This window comes from Bos taurus, chromosome 3, assembly GCF_002263795.3.
Source record: "Bos taurus isolate L1 Dominette 01449 registration number 42190680 breed Hereford chromosome 3, ARS-UCD2.0, whole genome shotgun sequence".
NCBI classification, from domain to species: domain Eukaryota; kingdom Metazoa; phylum Chordata; class Mammalia; order Artiodactyla; family Bovidae; genus Bos; species Bos taurus.
The window spans coordinates 91,156,808-91,176,691 of NC_037330.1; the positions used below are offsets into that span (position 1 = coordinate 91,156,808).

The 19,884-nt window shown below is 38.1% G+C and overlaps 1 protein-coding gene across 4 annotated transcripts in view; it reads left to right on the forward strand.

Moving 5' to 3' along the window:
• The window catches only part of USP24 (ubiquitin specific peptidase 24), a 155,942-nt gene that overhangs the window by 25,536 nt on the left and 110,522 nt on the right, over positions 1 to 19,884 (forward strand). For 3 of the 4 annotated variants that reach the window (XM_024990127.2, XM_024990129.2, XM_002686388.7), the window contains exons 2-3: positions 12,187 to 12,352; positions 14,613 to 14,680. In XM_024990127.2, the coding sequence (XP_024845895.1) occupies positions 12,187 to 12,352; positions 14,613 to 14,680 (234 nt within the window). The remainder of the gene's footprint in view (positions 1 to 12,186; positions 12,353 to 14,612; positions 14,681 to 19,884) is intronic. The other variant, XM_024990128.2, reaches the window with a different exon arrangement.

Sequence of the window (19,884 nt, forward strand, 5' to 3'; positions counted from 1 at the left end):
CTTATAATACTGTTTCCCTTAAACATCAACTGTTTGCATGCATGTGCACCGCCACCCGCAGAGTGGTTTGGATCCACCCTTTCTCTTCTTTCACATTTTCCTGGTCTCTAAAGATGAGAATTGTGTCTTTATCTCTGTCCCCAAAGCTCAGTATCTTGTCTGGAACATAGTGAACTTTTGATAAGTGTGGTGGTAGTGTTTAGTGGCTCAGTCGTGTCTGACTCTTGTGACCCCATGGCCTGTAGCCTACCAGGCTCCTCTGTCTATGGAATTTCCCAGGCAAAAATCCTGGAGTGGGTTGCCATTTCCTTCATCAGGGTAAATTCCTCACCCAGGGATCGAACCCAGATCTCCTGCATTGCAGGTGGATTCTTTACCAACTGAGCCAGGGAAGCCCGTTGACAAGTGTATTTATTATCAATTTAGGTTAAGTGCTCATTAACTGTTACTTGGGTATCACTTGCATTAGACATCTAATGAGAAAATAATATATTACATTCCAGAGTTCTTATTAAAAGCCGTATACCTTATGTCTGTTGGGAGCTATTTTGCAGTAGGACAATTCCAAGCTGCTTTGCATGTGTTCTCTTGTTTAGAATGTAATTTTTGCCAGGGACGGGCTCTACTCAAAATGATGACTCAGAATATTAAACCAACCTAAATACGGGCTCCTGTCACTGTTTCCTCCTCTGGTGATTCCCTCTCTCGTCTGTGTTGGTAGCACCCTCCTCAGAACGTAATGCTGCTCTGTATCGCTTGTTAACTCTGATGTGTACCTTGTACGTTCCCCCCTTTTAAAGAACAAGAATGTTAACTGCTTAGAAGGCAATGTGAAATTTTTCTCCTGTTATGTCTTAAATATGTTATTTTTTAAATTATTTTAAAAAACTAATTGGCATATTTATTTTTATTATAGATCATTAGATACAGCTGGGTTTTGAAATTCTTAGATGAGATTTTAAGCTTACTTATATTTAATAACTATAATCTTTGAACTCATATTTGTTAATCAAGTTTTTCAAATAGCAGCTTTATCAAGATATAATTCACACACGCTAAAGTTTACCCTTTTTAAGTGTACATTCTTAGAGTTGTACAGCCATCACCACTCTTTAATTTTAGACAGTTTTCTCATCACCCCCAAAAAGAAACCTTGCATGCATTTTTCCCCTTTGGTTATTTTTGTTTTCTGTTATATTAATGTAAGATTGAAACAGACGGCTACAACAGCATTTGAGATTCCACAGAGAGAACTCCTCTTTGTTGCTGCGCACAGGCCTCTCGTTGCAGTGGCCCTCTTGTTGTGGAGCACGGGCTCTGGGGCACGCTAGCTCAGTAGCTGCTGCGCACAGCGGGCTTTAGTTGCTCGGTGGCATGTAGAGTCTTCCCAGACCAGGGATTGAACCCGTGTCCCCTGCATTGGCAGGCAGATTCCTATCAGCTGTACCACCAGGGAAGTCGAAGAGATTTTACTTTTGATGAAGTTCAGAATTTATCTTTTCTTTTTTGTCGTCCTGTTTTTTTGTGTCCTATTTAAGAAATATTATCTAAACCAAGATTATGTAGATTCACTCCTGTGTTACATTTTAAGTTAATTTTTTTATATGGTGTGAAATAGGGGTTCAGTTTTATTCTTTTGCCTGTGTCTTAATGGTTGTCTCAGTTTCATTTGTTAAGAAAGCTAACCTTCCTCCATTGAGTTGCTTTTATGCCTTTGTCAGAGATTAAATTGTATTATCTCTCTTGTTGAGGGAGAATTGGCCACATATATAAGGGCTTATATATGGAATTTCAATTCGATTCCATTTTCTGTATGTGTACCTTTTTATATTTTTGGCTGTGCCACGTGGCTTGTAGGATCTTAGCTTCCCCATAGAGGTTGAACTTGCTCCATCAGTACTGAAAGCATGGAGTCCTAACTTCTGGACCTCCAGGGAATTCCCTGTATGTGTATCTTTATGCCAGTACCACATTATCTTGATTACTGTAGCTTTATAGTAAATTTTGAAAGTTGAAAGTGTGACTCCTCAAACTTTATTCTTTTTCAAGATTATTTTGGTTATACAGGGTTCTTTGCATTTCTATGTGAGTTTTAGAGTCAGCCTGTCAATTTTTGCAAAATAAGCTGAAATTTTGATGCTGATTGAATTGAATCTGTAGACTAATTTGGGGAATATTGCCCTCTTAACAGTATTAAATTTCAGTCCATGAACATGGACTCTTTCTATTTATTTAATTCTTTAGTTTCTCTCCATAATGTTCTGTAGTTTTCAGTGTATAAATCCTGTACTTATTAAGTATTTTATTTCTTTTGATGTTATTGTAAATGGAATTGTTTTCTTAATTTTAAAATTGTTCATTAGTGTATAGAAATACAAGTGAATTTTAGATATTGGTGTTTCATTCTGCATCCTTGCTGAACTCAGTTATTGGTTCTAATGGTTTCTTTTTTTCATGAATTCCTTAGAATTTTCTACCTACAAGATCATATAATGAGTGAATAGAAATAGTTTTACTTCATCCTTTTCAATCTGAATGAATGCCTTTGATTTCTCATCTTGCCTAATTGCCCTAGCTAGAATCTCTGGTACAATGTTAAATGAAAGCTGGTGAACAGGCATCCTTGTTTCTGATTTTAGAGGAAAACATTCAGCCTTTCACACTTAAGTATGATGTTAATTGTAGGGTTTTTGTAGATACCTTTCATCAAGTTGAAGAAATTCCATTTTATTTATTTGTTGATTTTTTTCCTGTTACTGTTACGACAAGGTGATAGATTTTGTGAATATTTTTTCTGCATTTATTGAAATGACTGTATTTTTTTATCTTTATTCTGTGACTATTCACAACATTGTGTTGATTTACTATTGTATGCTGAACCAACCTTGTGTGCATACTTGGTCCTGGTGTACAATCCTTTTTATGATTCGGTTTGCTGCTGCTGCTGCTAAGTCACTTCAGTCATGTCCGACTCTGTGCAACCCCATAGACGGCAGCCCACCAGGCTCCCCTGTCCGTGGTATTCTCCAAGGCAAGAATACTCGAGTGGGTTGCCATTTCCCTCTCCAGTGCATGAAAGTGAAAAGTGAAAGTCAGGTCACTCAGTCGTGTCCAACTCTTTGCGACCCCGTGGACTGCAGCCTACCAGGCTCCTCCGTCCATGGGATTTTCCAGGCAAGAGTACTGGAGTGGGGTGCTATTGCCTTCTCCCACTATTAAGGATTTTTGTGTTTATATTTGTAGGATCATTGGGCTGTAGTTTTATTTTTCTTGGGATGTCTTTGTCCATTTTATATATATTATTTAATTTTCACATGTTCTTGGATTTCCTTTTGCTATTGATTTTTAAGTTCATTCCATTGTGGTCAGAGAACATATGTTGTATGATTTTAATCCCTCCAAATAGACTGAGACTTGTTTTATAGCCTAACACGTACTCTATCCTAGAGAATGTTTCATGTGCGCTTGAAAAGAATGTACATCCTGCAGCTGTTATGGAGTGGAGGATTCTGTAAGTGTCTTTTAGGTATACTTGGTTTGTAATTTTTTTTTGTTGACCTCTGCCTAGTTCTAGCTATTATTGAAAGTGAAAGTCTCCAACTCTTTTGTTGAATTGTGTGTTTCTCTTGAGTTCGGTCAGTTTTTACTTCCTGTAAAGTAGTCTCTGTCATGAGATGCATTTTTGTTTAGAACTGTTACGGCCATCCTTCCTTATCTTTAGTAATAAATTTTCACATGACTTCTATTTTTTTCCGATACTAGTATAATCACTTCAGCTCTCTTTTGGTTTTTGTTTTTGTAGTGTATCTTTTTCCATTCTTTTTATTGACCTTTGTTTTTCTCATTATGAAGTGTCCTTCTTTGTCTCTAGGAATATATTTCTTGTCTTAACGTCTGTAGGCATACCTTGGAGATACTGTGGTTTTAGTTCGATACCACTGAAGTAAAGCAAATACCACAATAGAGTGAGTCACATGAACTTTTTGGTTTCCCGGTACCTAAAAAAGATGTTTATATTATACTGTCATCAGTAAATGCACAGTAGCATTATGTACAATACTTGGGCCACTTGATGTGAAGAACCAACTCATTGAAAAAGATCCTGATGCTGGGAAGATTGAAGGCAAAATGTGAAGGGGGCAGCAGGGAATGAGATGGTTAGAGGGTATCACCAACTCAATGGACATGAATTTGAGCAAACTCAGGGATAGTGGAGGACAGAGGAGCCTGGCATGCTGTATATAACCCATGGGGTTGCAAAGAGTCAGACACAACTTAGTGACTAAACAAGAACAGCATTATGTCTAAAAAAATGTACATACCTCAGTTTTACAATACTGTATTGCTTGAAAATGCTCACCATCATCTGAGCCTTCAGTAAGTCATAATATATATATATTTTTTGTGAATAACTGTTTACTGATGAGGGTGGTGGTTATTGAAGGTAGGGGTAGCGGTGGCATTTTCTTAAAATAAAAACAATGAAGTTTGCTCCATCAGTTAACCCTGTGTTTCATGAATGGATTCTCTGTAATGTGCAGTGCTGATTGATAGCATTTTATTAGAAGAACTTCTTGCAAAATTGGAATCAATCGTCTCAAACCCTGCCACTGCTTTTTTATCAAAGTTTATAAATATTCTGACTCTTATTGACATCTCAACAGTCTTCACAGGATCTTTACCAGGAGCAGATTCCATCAAGAAACTATTCTCTTTGCTCATCCATTAGAAGTAACTGATCATCTGTTCAGCTTTTATCATGAGATTGCAACAATTTAGTCACATCTTCAACTCAACTTCTAATTCTAGTTTCTCTTGCTATTTCTACCACATGCGCAATGACTTCCTCCACTGAAGTCTTGAACCCCTCAAAGTCATCCATGCGGGTTGAAGTCAACTTCTTCCTAACTCGTGTTAGTGTTGATATTTTGGTCTCTTCCCATGAATTATGAATGTTCTTAATGGCATGTAGAATGATGAATCCTTCCCAAAGGATTTTCAATTTCTTTTGCCCAGATCTATCAGAGGAATCACTATCTATGACACTAAAGCCTTACAGAAGGTATTTCTTAAACAATGAGACTTGAAAGGTAAGATTACTCCTTGATCCATGGGCTGCAGAATGGATACTGTATTCACAGGCATGAAAACAACATTAATCTCATTGTATATCTCCAGCAGAGCTTTTTGGTGACCAAGTGCATTGTCGGTGAGCAGTAATATTTTGAAAGGAATTTTTTCCTGAGTAGTAGGTCTCAACAGTGGGTTTTAAATATTCAGTAAACCATGTTGTTAACAGATGTGCTGTCCTCTAGGCTTTGTTTTTCCATTTGTAGAGCACAGGCAGAGTAGATTTAGTGTAATTCTTAAGGGCCTTCTGATCTTTGGAATCACAAATGAGCATTGGCTTCTACTTCACATCACCAGCTCCATTAGTCCCTCACAAGAGAGTCAGCTCATCTTTTCTTTTTTTGGTGGTGGAAGAGAGGTATATTTGCTTGTTTAATTAACCATTAATTTTTTTTCTTCTTTTTTGCTTTTATTTTTTTAATTATGAAAATATGATAACATGTTTACAGGAGACTTGGAAAATACAGAACAAGGTTACATATAGTTCCACTATATATTACAATTTTTATCTTTTTAAATAGATAAATTTTTGATAGATTTTTAGTTTAAATTTCAATATAAAGCTCTCAAAAATTAATAGACTATACAGAGAAGTAGAATGATATAGTAGACCTGAAAAGCTCTGTGAACCAATTCAACATAATTAAGATTTATACAGTTTTCACACAACAGTAGGATACAAATTCTATTCAAGGTTACTTTTCATTTACAGTTATTACAAAATATTGGCCATATTCCCTGTGTTGTAGAATACATCTTCGAGCCAGTTTTACACTCAGTGGTTCGTCCCTCACTCTCCTCACCCTGCGTTCTCTGTCCCCTGCACCGCTAACCACTAGTTTGTTCTCTGTGTCTGTGAGTCAGTTTGTCTTCTGAAGCTCTAATGCCAGGCACTGACTTCTCCTCTCCAGCAGTGCGAGTCCTGGATGCCATCCTCTTCCAATATGAGGCTGTTTTGTCTGCACTGAAGATCTGTTGTTTAGTGTAGCCGCCGTCTTTACTTACCCTAGTTAGATGTTCTGGGTAGTTTGCTGTAGCTTCCACATCACCACTTGCTACTTCGTCTTTCACTTTTGTAGTATGGCGATATGGCTTCTTCCCTTCAACCTCACGAAGCAACCTCTGCTAGCCTCAGACTTCTGCAGCTTTCTCATCTCCCTCAGCCTTTATAGAACTGAATAGAGTTAGGGCCTCGCTCTAGTTTAGGCTTTGGCTTACGGCAATGTTGTGGCCACTTTGATCTTCTGCCTGGACCGCTGAAACTTTCTCCCTGTCAGCAGTAAGGCTGTTTGGCTTTGTTAGCATTTGTGTGTTCACTGGAGTAACACTTTTAATTTCCTTCAACAACTTTTCCTTTGCATTCACAACTTACCTAACAGTTTGGTGCAAGACACCTATCTTTCAGCCTGTCTTGGCTTTCAGCTTGCCTTCCTCACTCAGCTTAATCTTTTCTAGCTTTTGATTTAAAGTGAGAGATGTGCTACTCACTCTTCCTTTCACTTGAACGTGTGGAGGCCATTGCAGGGCTGTTAGTTGGCTTAATTTTAATACTCTTATATCTCAGGGACAAGGGGAGCCTGAGGAGTGGGAGAGAAACCAGACATAAGCAGTTGGTGAAGCAGTCAGAACACATACATTTATTGTTTGCTATTCTAAACAGGCACAGTTCATAGTGCCCCTAAAGCAATTACAATAGTAATATCAAAGATAACTGATCACAGATCACCATAACAAATGTAACAATAATGAAAAAGTTTGAAATATTGTTAAGAATTGCCAAAATGTAACAGGTGGTGCTAGTGGTAAAGAACCTGCCTGCCAACTCAGGAGACATAAGAGACACTGGTTCAATCCCCGAGTTGGGAAGATCCCTGGAGGAGGAAATGGCAGCCCACTCCAGTATCTTTGCCTGGAGAATCCCATGGACAGAGGAGCCTGGCAGGCTACAGTCCATGGGGCCGCACAGAGTCAGTCACGACTGAAGCAGTAGCATGAGCACAACACATAGATATAATTGAGCAAATGCTCTTGGGAAAACAGTGCTGATAGACTTGCTGCATGCAGGGTTGCCACAAACCTTCAATTTGTAAAAAGCACAATGTCTGCCAAGCACAGCAAAGCAAAGCAGTGTAAAACAAGGGATGCCTAGATTCTGTTTGATACTAATACAGCCGCTCCAGCTCCTTTGTGTGTATATATCTTCTTCCATCCTTTTATTTCAACCTCTTTGTGTCTTTAAATCTAAAGGGTATCTGTTGTAGACAGCATAGAGTTCAGTCCATTTTTAAAAATCCATTCTGCAAATCTCTGCCTTTTGGCTCGAGCCTTTAGTCCATATTCATTTAATATATTACTGGTAATTATAACAATATAATTATTTGATAAAACAAGGTTTATAGCTGCCATTTTGCTATTTGTCTTCTATTTTATGCCTTTTTGATCCTCTAATCCTCCATTACCACTCTGGTGTTAAGTAGATATTTTCAAGTGTGCTGTTTTCCTTGGTTTTTCTTTCACTGTGTAATTGTTAAAGTTATTTTATTAGTGATTGTCCCATAGTTTATATTTAACATCTTAATCTATAACTGAAATTTGGGTTAAAACCAACTTAATTTCAGTAGTATACAAAACATTCCTGCAGTATAACTCTGTTCTCTCACCTCTCCTTTGTGCTGTTATTATCATAGAGGTCACATCTGTAGTCATTATAAGCCCATTAACACAGTTTTGCAATTATTGCTTTATGCACCTATCTTTTGAATCAAAGGCAATGGCACCCCACTCCAGTACTCTTGCCTGGAAAATCCCATGGACGGAGGAGCCTAGTAGGCTGCAGTCCATGGGGTCACTAAGAGTTGGACACAACTGAGCGACTTCACTTTCACTTTTCACTTTCATGCATTGGAGAAGGAAATGGTACCCCACTCCAGTGTTTTTGCCTGGAGAATCCCAGGACAGGGGAGCCTGGTGGGCTGCCGTCTATGGGGTCTCACAGAGTCGGACACGACTGAAGTGACTTAGCAGCAGGAGAAGAAAGACTCCATTAATACTGTCTTTAATGAGAGGATGATGACGGGCCATGGAGGTAATGAAAATAGAGTTAATTCCACATTTGTGAATTTTTAACAAAAAAATCCATAAAGAAAAGGCTTTTACTGGAAAAATATTTATTAAAATATCAGTGTGGTTAATTTTTAAATGGTGAAATTAATGATGGGTTTTAGTTTTTGCTATTCATATTTTCTGTATTTTCTGCAATGAATATATATTACTTATTTAGTAATTTAAGACAAAAGCATAAAGGTATTTACAAACCAAATTATATTACCAAGTGGAATGGGGTTCTTCAGTAGAACATACACCCTTTTTTTTTTTTTTTTAACCACTACAGGTGAATCCTTACCTCTCTAATTTATTACGTTCTTCAAAAATCTGTATTTTAATGTATATCATACTAAATTATTTTACTTCTAAAATAATTCCAAGCTCACAAAAAAGTTGCAAGAATAGCACAAAACTGTTTTTGCAACTTTTCTATAAATCTATATAAATAGCCATAATAAATTTGAAATTCTTATATAAACTTTATTCAAGTTCTTAAAATGTTAACATTTTATCACATTCTCTTTATTATTCTTTCTTTCTGTATATGTAAATATCCATGTATGTATAATGTACATGTGTATATCGAAGTATTAATATATGTGTGTTTTGTTGTTTTTTCTGAAATGTTTGAGAATAAAGACATTTGAGAATAATGATACACCTTTACCCTTAAATACTTCAGTGTGTATTTCCTACAAATGGATATTCTCTTATATAACCACAGTATATTATCAAAATTAGGATATTAACACTGATCAGGTACTAACGTCCTTTAAACCCAAGAAGTAAAAACAAATAAAAATTCCTATTTCACAACCTAATCCAGGATCCCATGTTGTATTTCTCTAGTCTGACTCAATCTTTAATGACGTTGACATTTTTGAAGAATACAGGCTAGTTATTTTTTAGATTGTTCCTCATTTTGGGTTTCCCTGAAAGTGAAAGAGGCGAGTGAAAAAGTTGGCTTCAAGCTCAACATTCAGAAAACTAAGATCATTGCATCCGGTCCCATCACTTCATGGCAAATAGACGGGGAAACAGTGGCTGACTTTTTTTGGGGGGCTCCAAAATGACTGCAGATGGTGATTGCAGCCATGAAATTAAAAGACGCTTACTCCTTGGAAGGAAAGTTATGACCAACCTAGACAACATATTAAAAAGCAGAGACGTTACTTTGCCAACAAAGGTCCGTCTCGTCAAGGCTATGGTTTTTCCAGTGGTCATGTATGGATGTGAGAGTTGAACTATAAAGAAAGCTGAGCACAGAAGAATTGATGCTTTTGACCTGTGGTGTTGGAGAAGACTCTTGAGAGTCCCTTGGACTGCAAGGAGATCCAACCAGTCCATCCTAAGGGAGATCAGTCCTGGGTGTTCATTGGAAGGACTGATGTTGAAGCTGAAACTCCAATACTTTGGCCACCTGATGAAGGGCTGACTCATTTGAAAAGACCCTGATGCTGGGAAAGATTAAGGGCAGGAGGAGAAGGGGACCACAGAGGATGAGATGGTTGGATGGCATCACCAACTCGATGGACATGGGTTTGGGTGGACTCCAGGAGTTGGTGATGGACAGGGAGGCCTGGTGTGCTACGGTTCATGGGGTCACAGAGAGTCGGATGCGACTGAACTGAACTGAACTGTGCCTAGAATCAGGGATGCATGTTTGGCAAGACTGTCACAGAAATGATGCTGTGCCGTTTATAGTGCGTCCATTCAGGAGGCACACGATGTCTGTGTCGTTACTGCTGATGTTAAAGGTCTCCCTCCCTCACCCAAGGAAGCGCTTCGCTTTGGGTGGGTTTTGTTGGTTTATTGGTTTGTAAACAGTAGAAATGTACTTCTCAGAGTTTTTGAGGCTGGGAGTCTGAGATCAGGATCCCAGCATGGTTGAGTCCTACTGTGGCCCTCCTCTGGGTCCCAGGCTACTGACTTACAGTGTGAAGAGCAGAGAGGAGATACAGGCTCTTCTGTGACTCTCACAAGGTGGGTAATCCCATTTGGAAGCTCTTAGTTTTCATAGCTGATAGGTACATCAGATATTTCATATATGATTTGATCTGTTAACTTCCTGTGGCAATTGATGGTAGATATCTCATAGTAATGATATATTCCCATCATTCAACTGAATTCTGTTTTTTACATACCTTAATTCTACTTTGATCTTAGGTTCATAAATTGAAGCATTTAACAAGTGTACAATTTTAATACTATCTTAACCTCTTTATACATTTGGTCCTTTTCAATTCCTTTAAGTAAAATTGGTTTATTTACAGAATTTATTAATTAAAAGTACTTCTTAAAGATGTTGTGCTTTAAAAACTGAATTATCCCCAGATATCATAATTCTGAATTTACTTCATTCACCACCCCCTCACTCTTCACCTCCAATTTATATCATATTCTACTCCATTTTTAATTTTTATCACCTTCCTGGGTTTTGTCTTGTTTTCAGCCTAATTTAGCCTTGAACCTGAAAAAAATTTGTTGCATTCCTTTAGATAGCATTCATATGGGGTTGAAAATTCTTTTTTAATGTGCTTTTAAATCATTTCTGTTTTATATTTATGCTCCTTTGCTTCATTGAGGCTCAAGGTGAATTTTTTAATGAAATTATTTTATTTTTAATGATTGAATTATAGAGTGGATTGTGAAAATGGATAGATTTTCAAAGAAACTAGGTACTGGGCCATTTGGGAGGAGACGTTCTGTTTGATTTATTACAGATTATCGTAGCAAGAACTGATGGAAAATCTGACAGTTACTGCATTGATAGCTTGAACTTTGTGTGAATTATTTTCCATTTGAAAATATGTTTTAAATACCTGCTTTGTGCTAGGCACTAGGTTTTAGAGATATAGACATTGTCGGAAACAGGGTCTTTGTCCTTATGGCTCACTTGTTTTAATGGGGACAAACAGAATAAATCACAAATATTATAAATGTAAAATTGTATCTGTGAGTTATGTTATAAAGGAGAAGTTCAGCATGGTAAGGTTATCAAATAATTAATGGAATTTGGTGATGTTTAGAAGTTCTTTAAAGGCTTTTCTCTGAAAGAGTTTTATAAAAGTAGATTGAAAAGGGCAGAAAGATGAGTTCAGGAATAGAAGCATCCCTATGGAGAAGGACAGATAGAGATGGGTTTGAGAGAAATATAGGGGGTCTGATCACTTAGTCTTAGTGGTGGAGATGGGAGACTAGGGTTTTAAGAATGTGATCCTGATTTCTGTTTGTGCTGCCAAATGAATGCAGTACCTACCATTCACTGAGTGGAAAGAAGGGAGCACAGCTCTGAGGTTTGAGAAACTCCAATGGCTAGGAAGGGGAGGATATACAAGAATAGGAGACAGAAGGAACAGTAGACCCCAAAGGAGAGGAGGGAAACAGGCTATCCTGGGAGGTTAGGGGAGTGAATCTAGCATACCAAGAAGAGGAAGTCTGCAGGTCAGACATTCCTGGAGAGTAAGATAAGGACTGAAACATGTCCATTGGATCGAATGATACAGCATTCAGTGTGGTGACCTTAACAGCTGCCACCTTGGGAGAGCAGGAACTCTAGAATCTATATTGGTGTAATACCAGGAGTGAGTCAGCGTGAGGAAATGGAGATAGCAGGTATAGATAATAACTCTAAGGAGAAATATATGCCCTTGGTGAAATAGGATGGCTGTAGGTAAAGTAGATTGGGTACTATAGTGAGATAAAGAGAGTTCATTTTTGAAGACTGAGATGAGTTCACTTTCTGAGGGAGTAAGGATTCCACATTGATAAAAGCTGAGAATATTTCAGGTAGTCTTGGTATAAGATGTGATTATGAGAAAGAAATGTGGAATCCACACTCTTGGCATTAATGGCTACCATTAAGGGTCTACTTTGTGTTAAACTGAAAAGATTTTAAGTAGTCACTAATTAGTTTGTTTTTTTCTTTAAACCATAATCCCTTTTTGTCAGAAGAATGATGAAAATGGAAACTGCTCAGGGGAAGGAATTGAATTCCCTACAACAAATTTATATGAACTGGAAAGCCGCGTTTTGACAGATCACTGGTCCATACCTTACAAGCGGGAAGAGTCACTAGGCAAATGCCTGTTGGCGTCTACCTACCTAGCAAGACTTGGTAAGTTCATACCTCAGGACACAGGGGGAGACTTCTTTTTTGATAGGAGGCCTGGCTTTAATCTTAGCTCCTGTTGTTGCCCATCTCTGTTATCTTAGATTGTGTATTCTCTTAGTCTTTCTTACGGAAAGCATTAGTCGCTCAGTGGAGTCTGACTCTTTACAATTGGACTGTAGCCCGCCAAATTCCTTTCTCCATGGGATTCTCCAGGCATGAATACTGAGTGGGTTGCCATTTCTTTCTCCAGGGGTCTTCCCGATCCAGGGATCGAACCTAGGTCTCCCACATTGCAGGCAGATTCTTTAATATCTTAGCCACCAGGGAACTCCTGTGAAATAAAAGTGTTGTATGAAATCAGCTGCTTTCTTCTAGCTCCAATAGAGTATAAGATTCATTAAATATATTTGAAAAATTCATATTATGGAAATTGAAATTAACGTATTCTAAAGAGAAAGTACTGTTTATTTAACAAACATTTTATGCTTAGTAAGTGCTTGGCACTGTCTTAGGTGCTTTGTGGTTGTTGTTCAGTCACCCAGTCATGTCCGACTCTTTGCAACCACATGGACTGCAGCACGCCAGGCTTCCCTGCCCCTCACCATCTCCTGAAGTTTGCCCACTTTCATGTCCATTGCATTGGTGATGCCATCCTCTCATCCTCTGATGCCTTCTTCTCCCTCTGCCCTCAATCATTCCAAGCATCAGAGTCTTTTCCAATGAGTCAACTGTTCACATCAGATGACCAAAATACTGGAGCTTCAGCATCAGTTCTTCCAACAAGTATTCAGGGTTGACTTCCCTTAAGGTCAACTGTTTGATCTCCTTACTGTCCAAGGGACCTTCAGGAGTCTTCTCCAGCACCACAGTTCAAAGGCATCAACTCTTTGGTATTCTGCCTTCTTTACAGTCCAGCTCTCACAACCGTTTGTGACCACTGGAAGACCATAGCCTTGACTATATGGACCTTTACCGGCAGAGTAATATCTCTGCTTTTCAACACACTGTCTAGATTTGTCATGGTTTTCCTGCCAAGAAGCAATTGTTTTCTGATTTCATGGCTGCAGTTACCATCCACAGTGATTTTAGAGCCCAAAGAAAAGGAAATCTGTCACACTTCCACCTTTAAATTATATTATTAAATAAAATATCACTAGGTTGGAGAATATGTATCATCATAAGGAGGCTTCTATACTATGAATATATTATATATTAAAGAGAAAATGGGCTTCCCTGGTGTCTCAGATGGTAAAGAATCTGCCTACAATACAGGAGACCTGGGTTTGATCTCTGAGTCAGGAAGACTCCCTGGAGAAGGAAAGGGCTCCAATATTCTTGCCTGGAGAATTCCATGGACGGAGGAGCCTGGTGAGCTACAGTCCATAGAGTTGCAAAGAGGTGGACTCAAGTGAGCAACTGACACTTTCACTAAAGAGAAGATGGTTTGTTTTTCATATTGAATTCAGTTATAAATAGAATTGGGCTGTTTTGTGAATTTTTTTTCCTCATTTAAAGTGCATAGTTTACTATCGTGATTAAGTAAGAGGCGCATCAAAAGGAAATATTTTGGCTAGCTTCCATGGTGTGTTTATGACTGGCTTCTTAGCAGCAGCATTTATTGAGTGCCTGAGAGAATGCAGGTACTATGCTAAGCAGTGGCCCTGAAAAAAGAAAATGCATGCGGCAGTCTCCCCACTGATAAGCAAGATCTGTTACTGCGGTTTTTAAGTGTATTCTGAAGGGTAATTTTACAGTGGACTCATTCACTCCCTCACTTATCGCTGTGCCAGGCTCAGTTCTGTGTGTTTTACTGCACAGAGTTCAGTTTGTTTTAGGGAAGAAGAGTGATCTTGGCATTTACTGAGAATAGTTCTGTTTTTAGTAGAGATGTTTAGAAAAACAATAATGGCTAATAAGTAGCTGCTGTTGCTGTTTTATTAGCTATTTTGTCAGATCATTGGCAGTTCCTCTGACATGGAAACATAAGTCCAACCATTTCAATTCTAATTAGTGTTTGTTATACTATTAGTCAGTATATATTAATAATATAAATATATCCTGCTATTAATAAATAATTTAATGCTGTGACTATTTGTCAGTCTGTTCCTTTATCAGAATGTATGTCTTCTGCTTTTAATAATCCCTTAAGAATCAAGGTTTCTATGATAAGTAGTTCCATATGTATGAATTTGGAATGATATATGTGATTTCTGCAACCACCTAAAATCTCAATAAAGCATATTGTTTCATTTACTTTACTAAGGTCTTTCCGAGTCTGATGAGAACTGTAAAAGATTTATGGATAGGTGTATGCCTGAAGCGTTTAAAAAGGTAAGGAAAATGTGCTGGGCTGATTTTTTTTTTTGGTGGGGGTGAAGCTGAACAGGCTTTTTGTTTCAGTTTTAGTTTTTCATGTGTGAGCCCAGTTTATGAATCCTGCTCAACTGAGGAATGCTCTAATATGAAAAAAGTAGCTCTGAATTGGGGGCTCAGAAATGATTTGTTTCTTCTGTATTTATTGTTTGCTCATTGCTTCATTTAATATCGCTTTTACTTTCTTCTATTTAACTGCTAAAGAATAGATTAAGTGTTATACTAGGAAATTAGACATCTTACTAAACTATGGATTGTGGCACTTAGATAATATTTATTTATGAAAAATATAGGTTGTTTTGTACTCACTATCCTACTGAGACAGAAGTGGATGTTTAAACTACAGAAAGTTTAACTGGATTGAATATTGTATCTGGCAAAACGTCATGCAGACGGCAGCATTTCTTTTGGACCTAGACTGATATGCTTGCCCCAATTCTGGTCACATCTCTTATAAAGCAGTTTTTCTTAATAGTGAGAATAGAAGATCACAGGACTTGTGTTTCTGAAAGCAGTCTAACTCGGCATGGCTGCCTTTGCAGGACCTGAGTCCTGAATCTCAGCAAGAGCAGAGACGATGTCACAGACACTGTTGTTTTTCCCAGCGTATAGCCAGTGCCAAGAACAGAGAAAGAGCTCAGTAAATCTTTGTTGAATGAATAAATGAGTCTCCTGCATTCTCAATAGTTCTGGGTTTTGATATCCATTTTTGTCTCAAATGCAAGTAAGTTACTACAACTACAGATGGATGAAGTTTGTATTTATTCATAAAACCCAGTAAAATAAACTGTTCACTTGCAAACTATTATTCCCGTCTTCATTTTGACAGAATCTCCATTGATTCAAGGCTTAAGGGAGAATGAAACTAATTTTAGGATTGAAAACAGCTTGATCTTTGTAAAAAGGGAGAAATCTTTTAAAATTGTCATTTGGGCCGGGATTATATGGAATCAAGGTTTCTCCCCATTTTGGATGAATTCATCTACCATTTTGTGGTTTTGTGGTTGTAACTTTTTTAAGACTTTTGTTAAGAATTATAGTAGCTGTTAAAAGTAGCAGCACTTTTACAATGTAGCACACTGTGGCACAGCACACTGGTCATAGGGGACACCCTCTCCCAACAGCACGAGAGGTGGCCGCCCTACACGTGGACGCTGCCACGTGGTCAGTGCCAAAAGCAGACTGATTAGCGTCTTTGCAGCTAAAGACGGAGAGACTCTATACAATCAGCAAAAACAAGACTGGGAGCTGTCTGCGGCTCAGATCATTAACTCCTTATTCAAAATTTGGGCTTAAATCGAAGACAGTAGGGAAAACCACTAGACCTTTCAGGTATAACCTAAATCAGATTCCTTATGATTATACAGTAGAGGTGACAAATAGATGCAAGGAGTTAGATCTGGTAGACAAGAGTGCCTGAAGAACTTTGAAAGGAGGTTTGTAACATTGTACAGGAATCAGTGACCAAAACCATTCCCAAGAAAAAGAAACACAAGAAGGCAAAGTGGTTGTCTGAGACAGCCTTACAAATAGCTGAGAAAAGAAGAGAAGCAAAAGGCAAAGGAGAAAGGGAAAGATATACCCATATGAAAACAGAATTCCAGAGAAGAGCAAGGAGAGATAAGAAGGCCTTTTTAAATGAACAATGCAAAGAAATAGAGGAAAACAATAGAATGGTAAAGTCTTTAGATCTCTTCAGGAAAATTGGAGATATCAAATGAACATTTTATGCCAAGATGTGCACAATAAAGGACAGAAACGGCAAGGACCTGACAGAAGGGGACGAGCTTAAGAAGAAGTGGCAAGGATACACAGACCTTACAAAAGAAGTCTTAATGACCCAGATGACCACAGTGTTGTTACCCAGTCACTCGCCTAGAGCCAGGACATCCTGGAATGCAGTGTCAAGTGGGTATTAGGAAGCCTTACAACAAACAAAGCTAGCAGAGGTGATGGAAGTCTAGTTGAGCTATTTCAAATCCTAAAAGATTATGCTGTTAAAGTGCTACACTCAATATACCAGCAAATTTGCAAAACTCAAAACAGTGGCTATAGAACTGGAAAAGGTCAGTTTTCATTCCAATCTCAAAGAAAGACAATGACAAAGAATGTTCCAACTACCATATAATTGCACTCATTTCATATGCTTGGATGGTAATGCTCAAAATCCCTCAAGCTAGGCTTCAGCAATATGTAAACTGAGTACTTCCAGATTTACAAACTGAATTTAGAAAAGGGAGAGAAACCAGAGATCAAAGTGCCAACATCCGTTGGACCGTAGAAAAAGCAAGGGAATTACAGAAAAACATCCATTGCTGCTTCATTGACTGTGCTAAAGCCTTTGACTGTGTGGATCACAACAAACTATGGAAAACTGTTTAAAGAGATGGGAATATCAGACTATCTTACCTGACTCCTGAGAAACCTCTATGCAGGTCAAGAAGCAACAGTTAGAACCAGGCTGGTTCAAAATGGGGAAGATAGTGCATCAAGTCCTTATATTTTTACTCTGCTTATTTATATGCAGAGTACATCATGTGAAATGCTGGGCTGAATGAATCACAAGCTGGAGTCCAGATTGCTGGGAGAAATATCAACAACCTCAGATATGCAGGTGATACCATTCTAAAGGTAGAAAATGAAAGGGAACTAAAGAGCTTCTTAATGAGGGTGATAGAGAAAAGTGAAAAAGCTGGTTTAAAACTCAAAAAACTAAGTTTCAAAAAGCTAAGATCATGGCATCCAGTCCCATCACTTCATGGCAAATAGATGGGGAAAAATGAAAACAGTGGCAGATTTTATTTTCTTGGGCTCCAAAATCACTGTGGATGGTGACTGCAGCCACAAAATTAGAAGACACTTGCTCCTTGGAAGAAAAGCTACGACAAACCTAAAAAGCAGAGACATTACTTTGCTGACAAAGGTCCATGTAGTCAACGCTGTGGTTTTTCCAGTAGTCATGTATGGGCGTAATAGTTGGACCATAAAGAAAACTGAACACCAAAAAATTGATGCTTTCAAATTGTGGTTCTGGAAAAGACTCTTGAGAGTCCCTTGGATAGCACAGAGATCAAACCAGTCAGTTCTAAAGGAAATCAACCCTGAATATTTATTGGAAGGACTGATGCTGAAGCTGCAATACTTTGGCCACCTGATGCAAGGAGTGGACTCATTGGGAAAGACCCTGATGCTAGAAAAGACTGAGGGCAGGAAGAGAAGGCTACAAGGAATGAGATGGTTAGATAGCGTCACCGACTCAATGGACTTGAATTTGAACAAGTCCAGGGAGATAGTGAAGGACAGGGAAGCCTTGCATGGAATCCCAAAGAGTTGGACATGACTTAGTGACTGAACAGCACCACCAACAGCAAGCTGTAATAACAAATGGTCAAGTGGTTGCTGGGAGTTTTTTCCTATAAAACTCTGAGCACAAAAGTACCTTGCATTGTGTTCATTGTCATTCGATTCTTAGAATTTAGAGCTATTGAAAAGATTTCCCTACACCAGAAGAGCTACAGAATTCTGTGTTTCTTTAGACTTGTGTTTCCTGATATGATAAATCTCTCCCTGCCCTCTTTCCTGGGCTTTTCTTACAAGCTGCCTGTTTTTTAAAAACAGAAGGAAAAAAAAAAGAGTTAAGAGTATAAGTAATAAGCAGTTGTGTGAATAAGGTACAGAAAAGGAGTTTTGTTGTAATTTCTACTTTCATCACCTTTCACCTTCAGGCTAGCCTAGATTCTAGTGTGTTCAGGCAGGTAACAGCATGTACATTTGGTCATAGTGCATAGTAATGTTTAAACCTTGTGTACCTTTTCCCCGCACGGTGCTGCTTGTCTTACCTGCCTTAATCTGGCAGGTAGATAGGACTCCCATTTTCAAAGCAAAAACTGAACAAATGAGATGGCAACAGAGGCAGTGGTGCTTAGCCCACATAAATTTTATTTTGTTACATGTGCTTAGTCGTTCAGACCTGTCCAACTCTGCAACCCCATGGACTGTAGCCTGCCAGGCTCCTCTGTCTCTGGGGATTTTTGTTGTTACATGGAGCTTCTTAAATCTTAATCTCTGCTTTATTTTGCTTTATTATATAAGTTTTAAGTACAGGAAGGATAGATAGGCAGGCAAAAGAATTCTGGCAAAAAATATTAACTCATTGGCTTAAAATCACATTGGCTTATATAAAATCAGTCTTATGGTTATTGTTCATTTGAGCAAGTGGTGCAGCTAATTGCTATATAGAAAGTCTGAAGCTGAGGTTTTCCTTTGCTGCTAAAGAAGTTTGGATTATTTCAGGATCTTACCCCTCTTGTTAAGCAGTTCTTGGTGTGGCCAAGGTGAAATTTTTATAGCACAATATTTTCCCTTTCAATGGAAATCTTACGAAAACCACTGTACCCATTTGCTAGTATTTTATTAAGTGGAATCCTTTGATTTCTCATTCCCTGTTCTGGTGGTTATTCCTGAGTTAGACTTCCCCGAGGACTTAGATCAAAATTTGGGGAACTCTAAAGATGAAGATTTTAGATTCTTATGTGCCATTTCCTTCCTTCCTTTTTTTTTTTAATCTGAGATACTGATTATAAGATGTACCATTATGTTATACTCTGTGTTTTATATTTCAGAAAAATAACGCTAAGTAAACAGTGTTATAATGCCTTATCACTTAGAGCTATTTTTTATTTACTTAAACTTAAAAAAAAATTGAGTATTAACTTTTATGCACACCAGAAAGGAAAACACAATCAAAATAAATTGGCAAGGTATTCCTAAAAAATTTTTTCCCACTCAGAGCCCTGCTGCCATCTGGTCAACAGGTGGGAAGATCCATTTCTGTTTCTGAGATATAAATAATATGACGAGAATGTGCATGTTCAAATCATGAAATACAGCATCCATTTCTTAGATTCCAGGAATGTTAATTAATAGTGACAGCCAAAATACACTCATCATAAAACCTTGCTAATACTTTTACATTCATTATACCTTTTGATATTAATATTTGTAACATCTCTGTTAAGTGGGTAGGAGTTATGCCTGTTTTGAGACAGGAGAACTGAGTCTCTGAGAATTCAGGTAAATTTGTCCAAGGCCACGCAGCTAGAAAATAGTACCAGAAGTGAGCTCAAGTTCTTTCTTGCTCTTCACCATTTCACCTCCCCTAG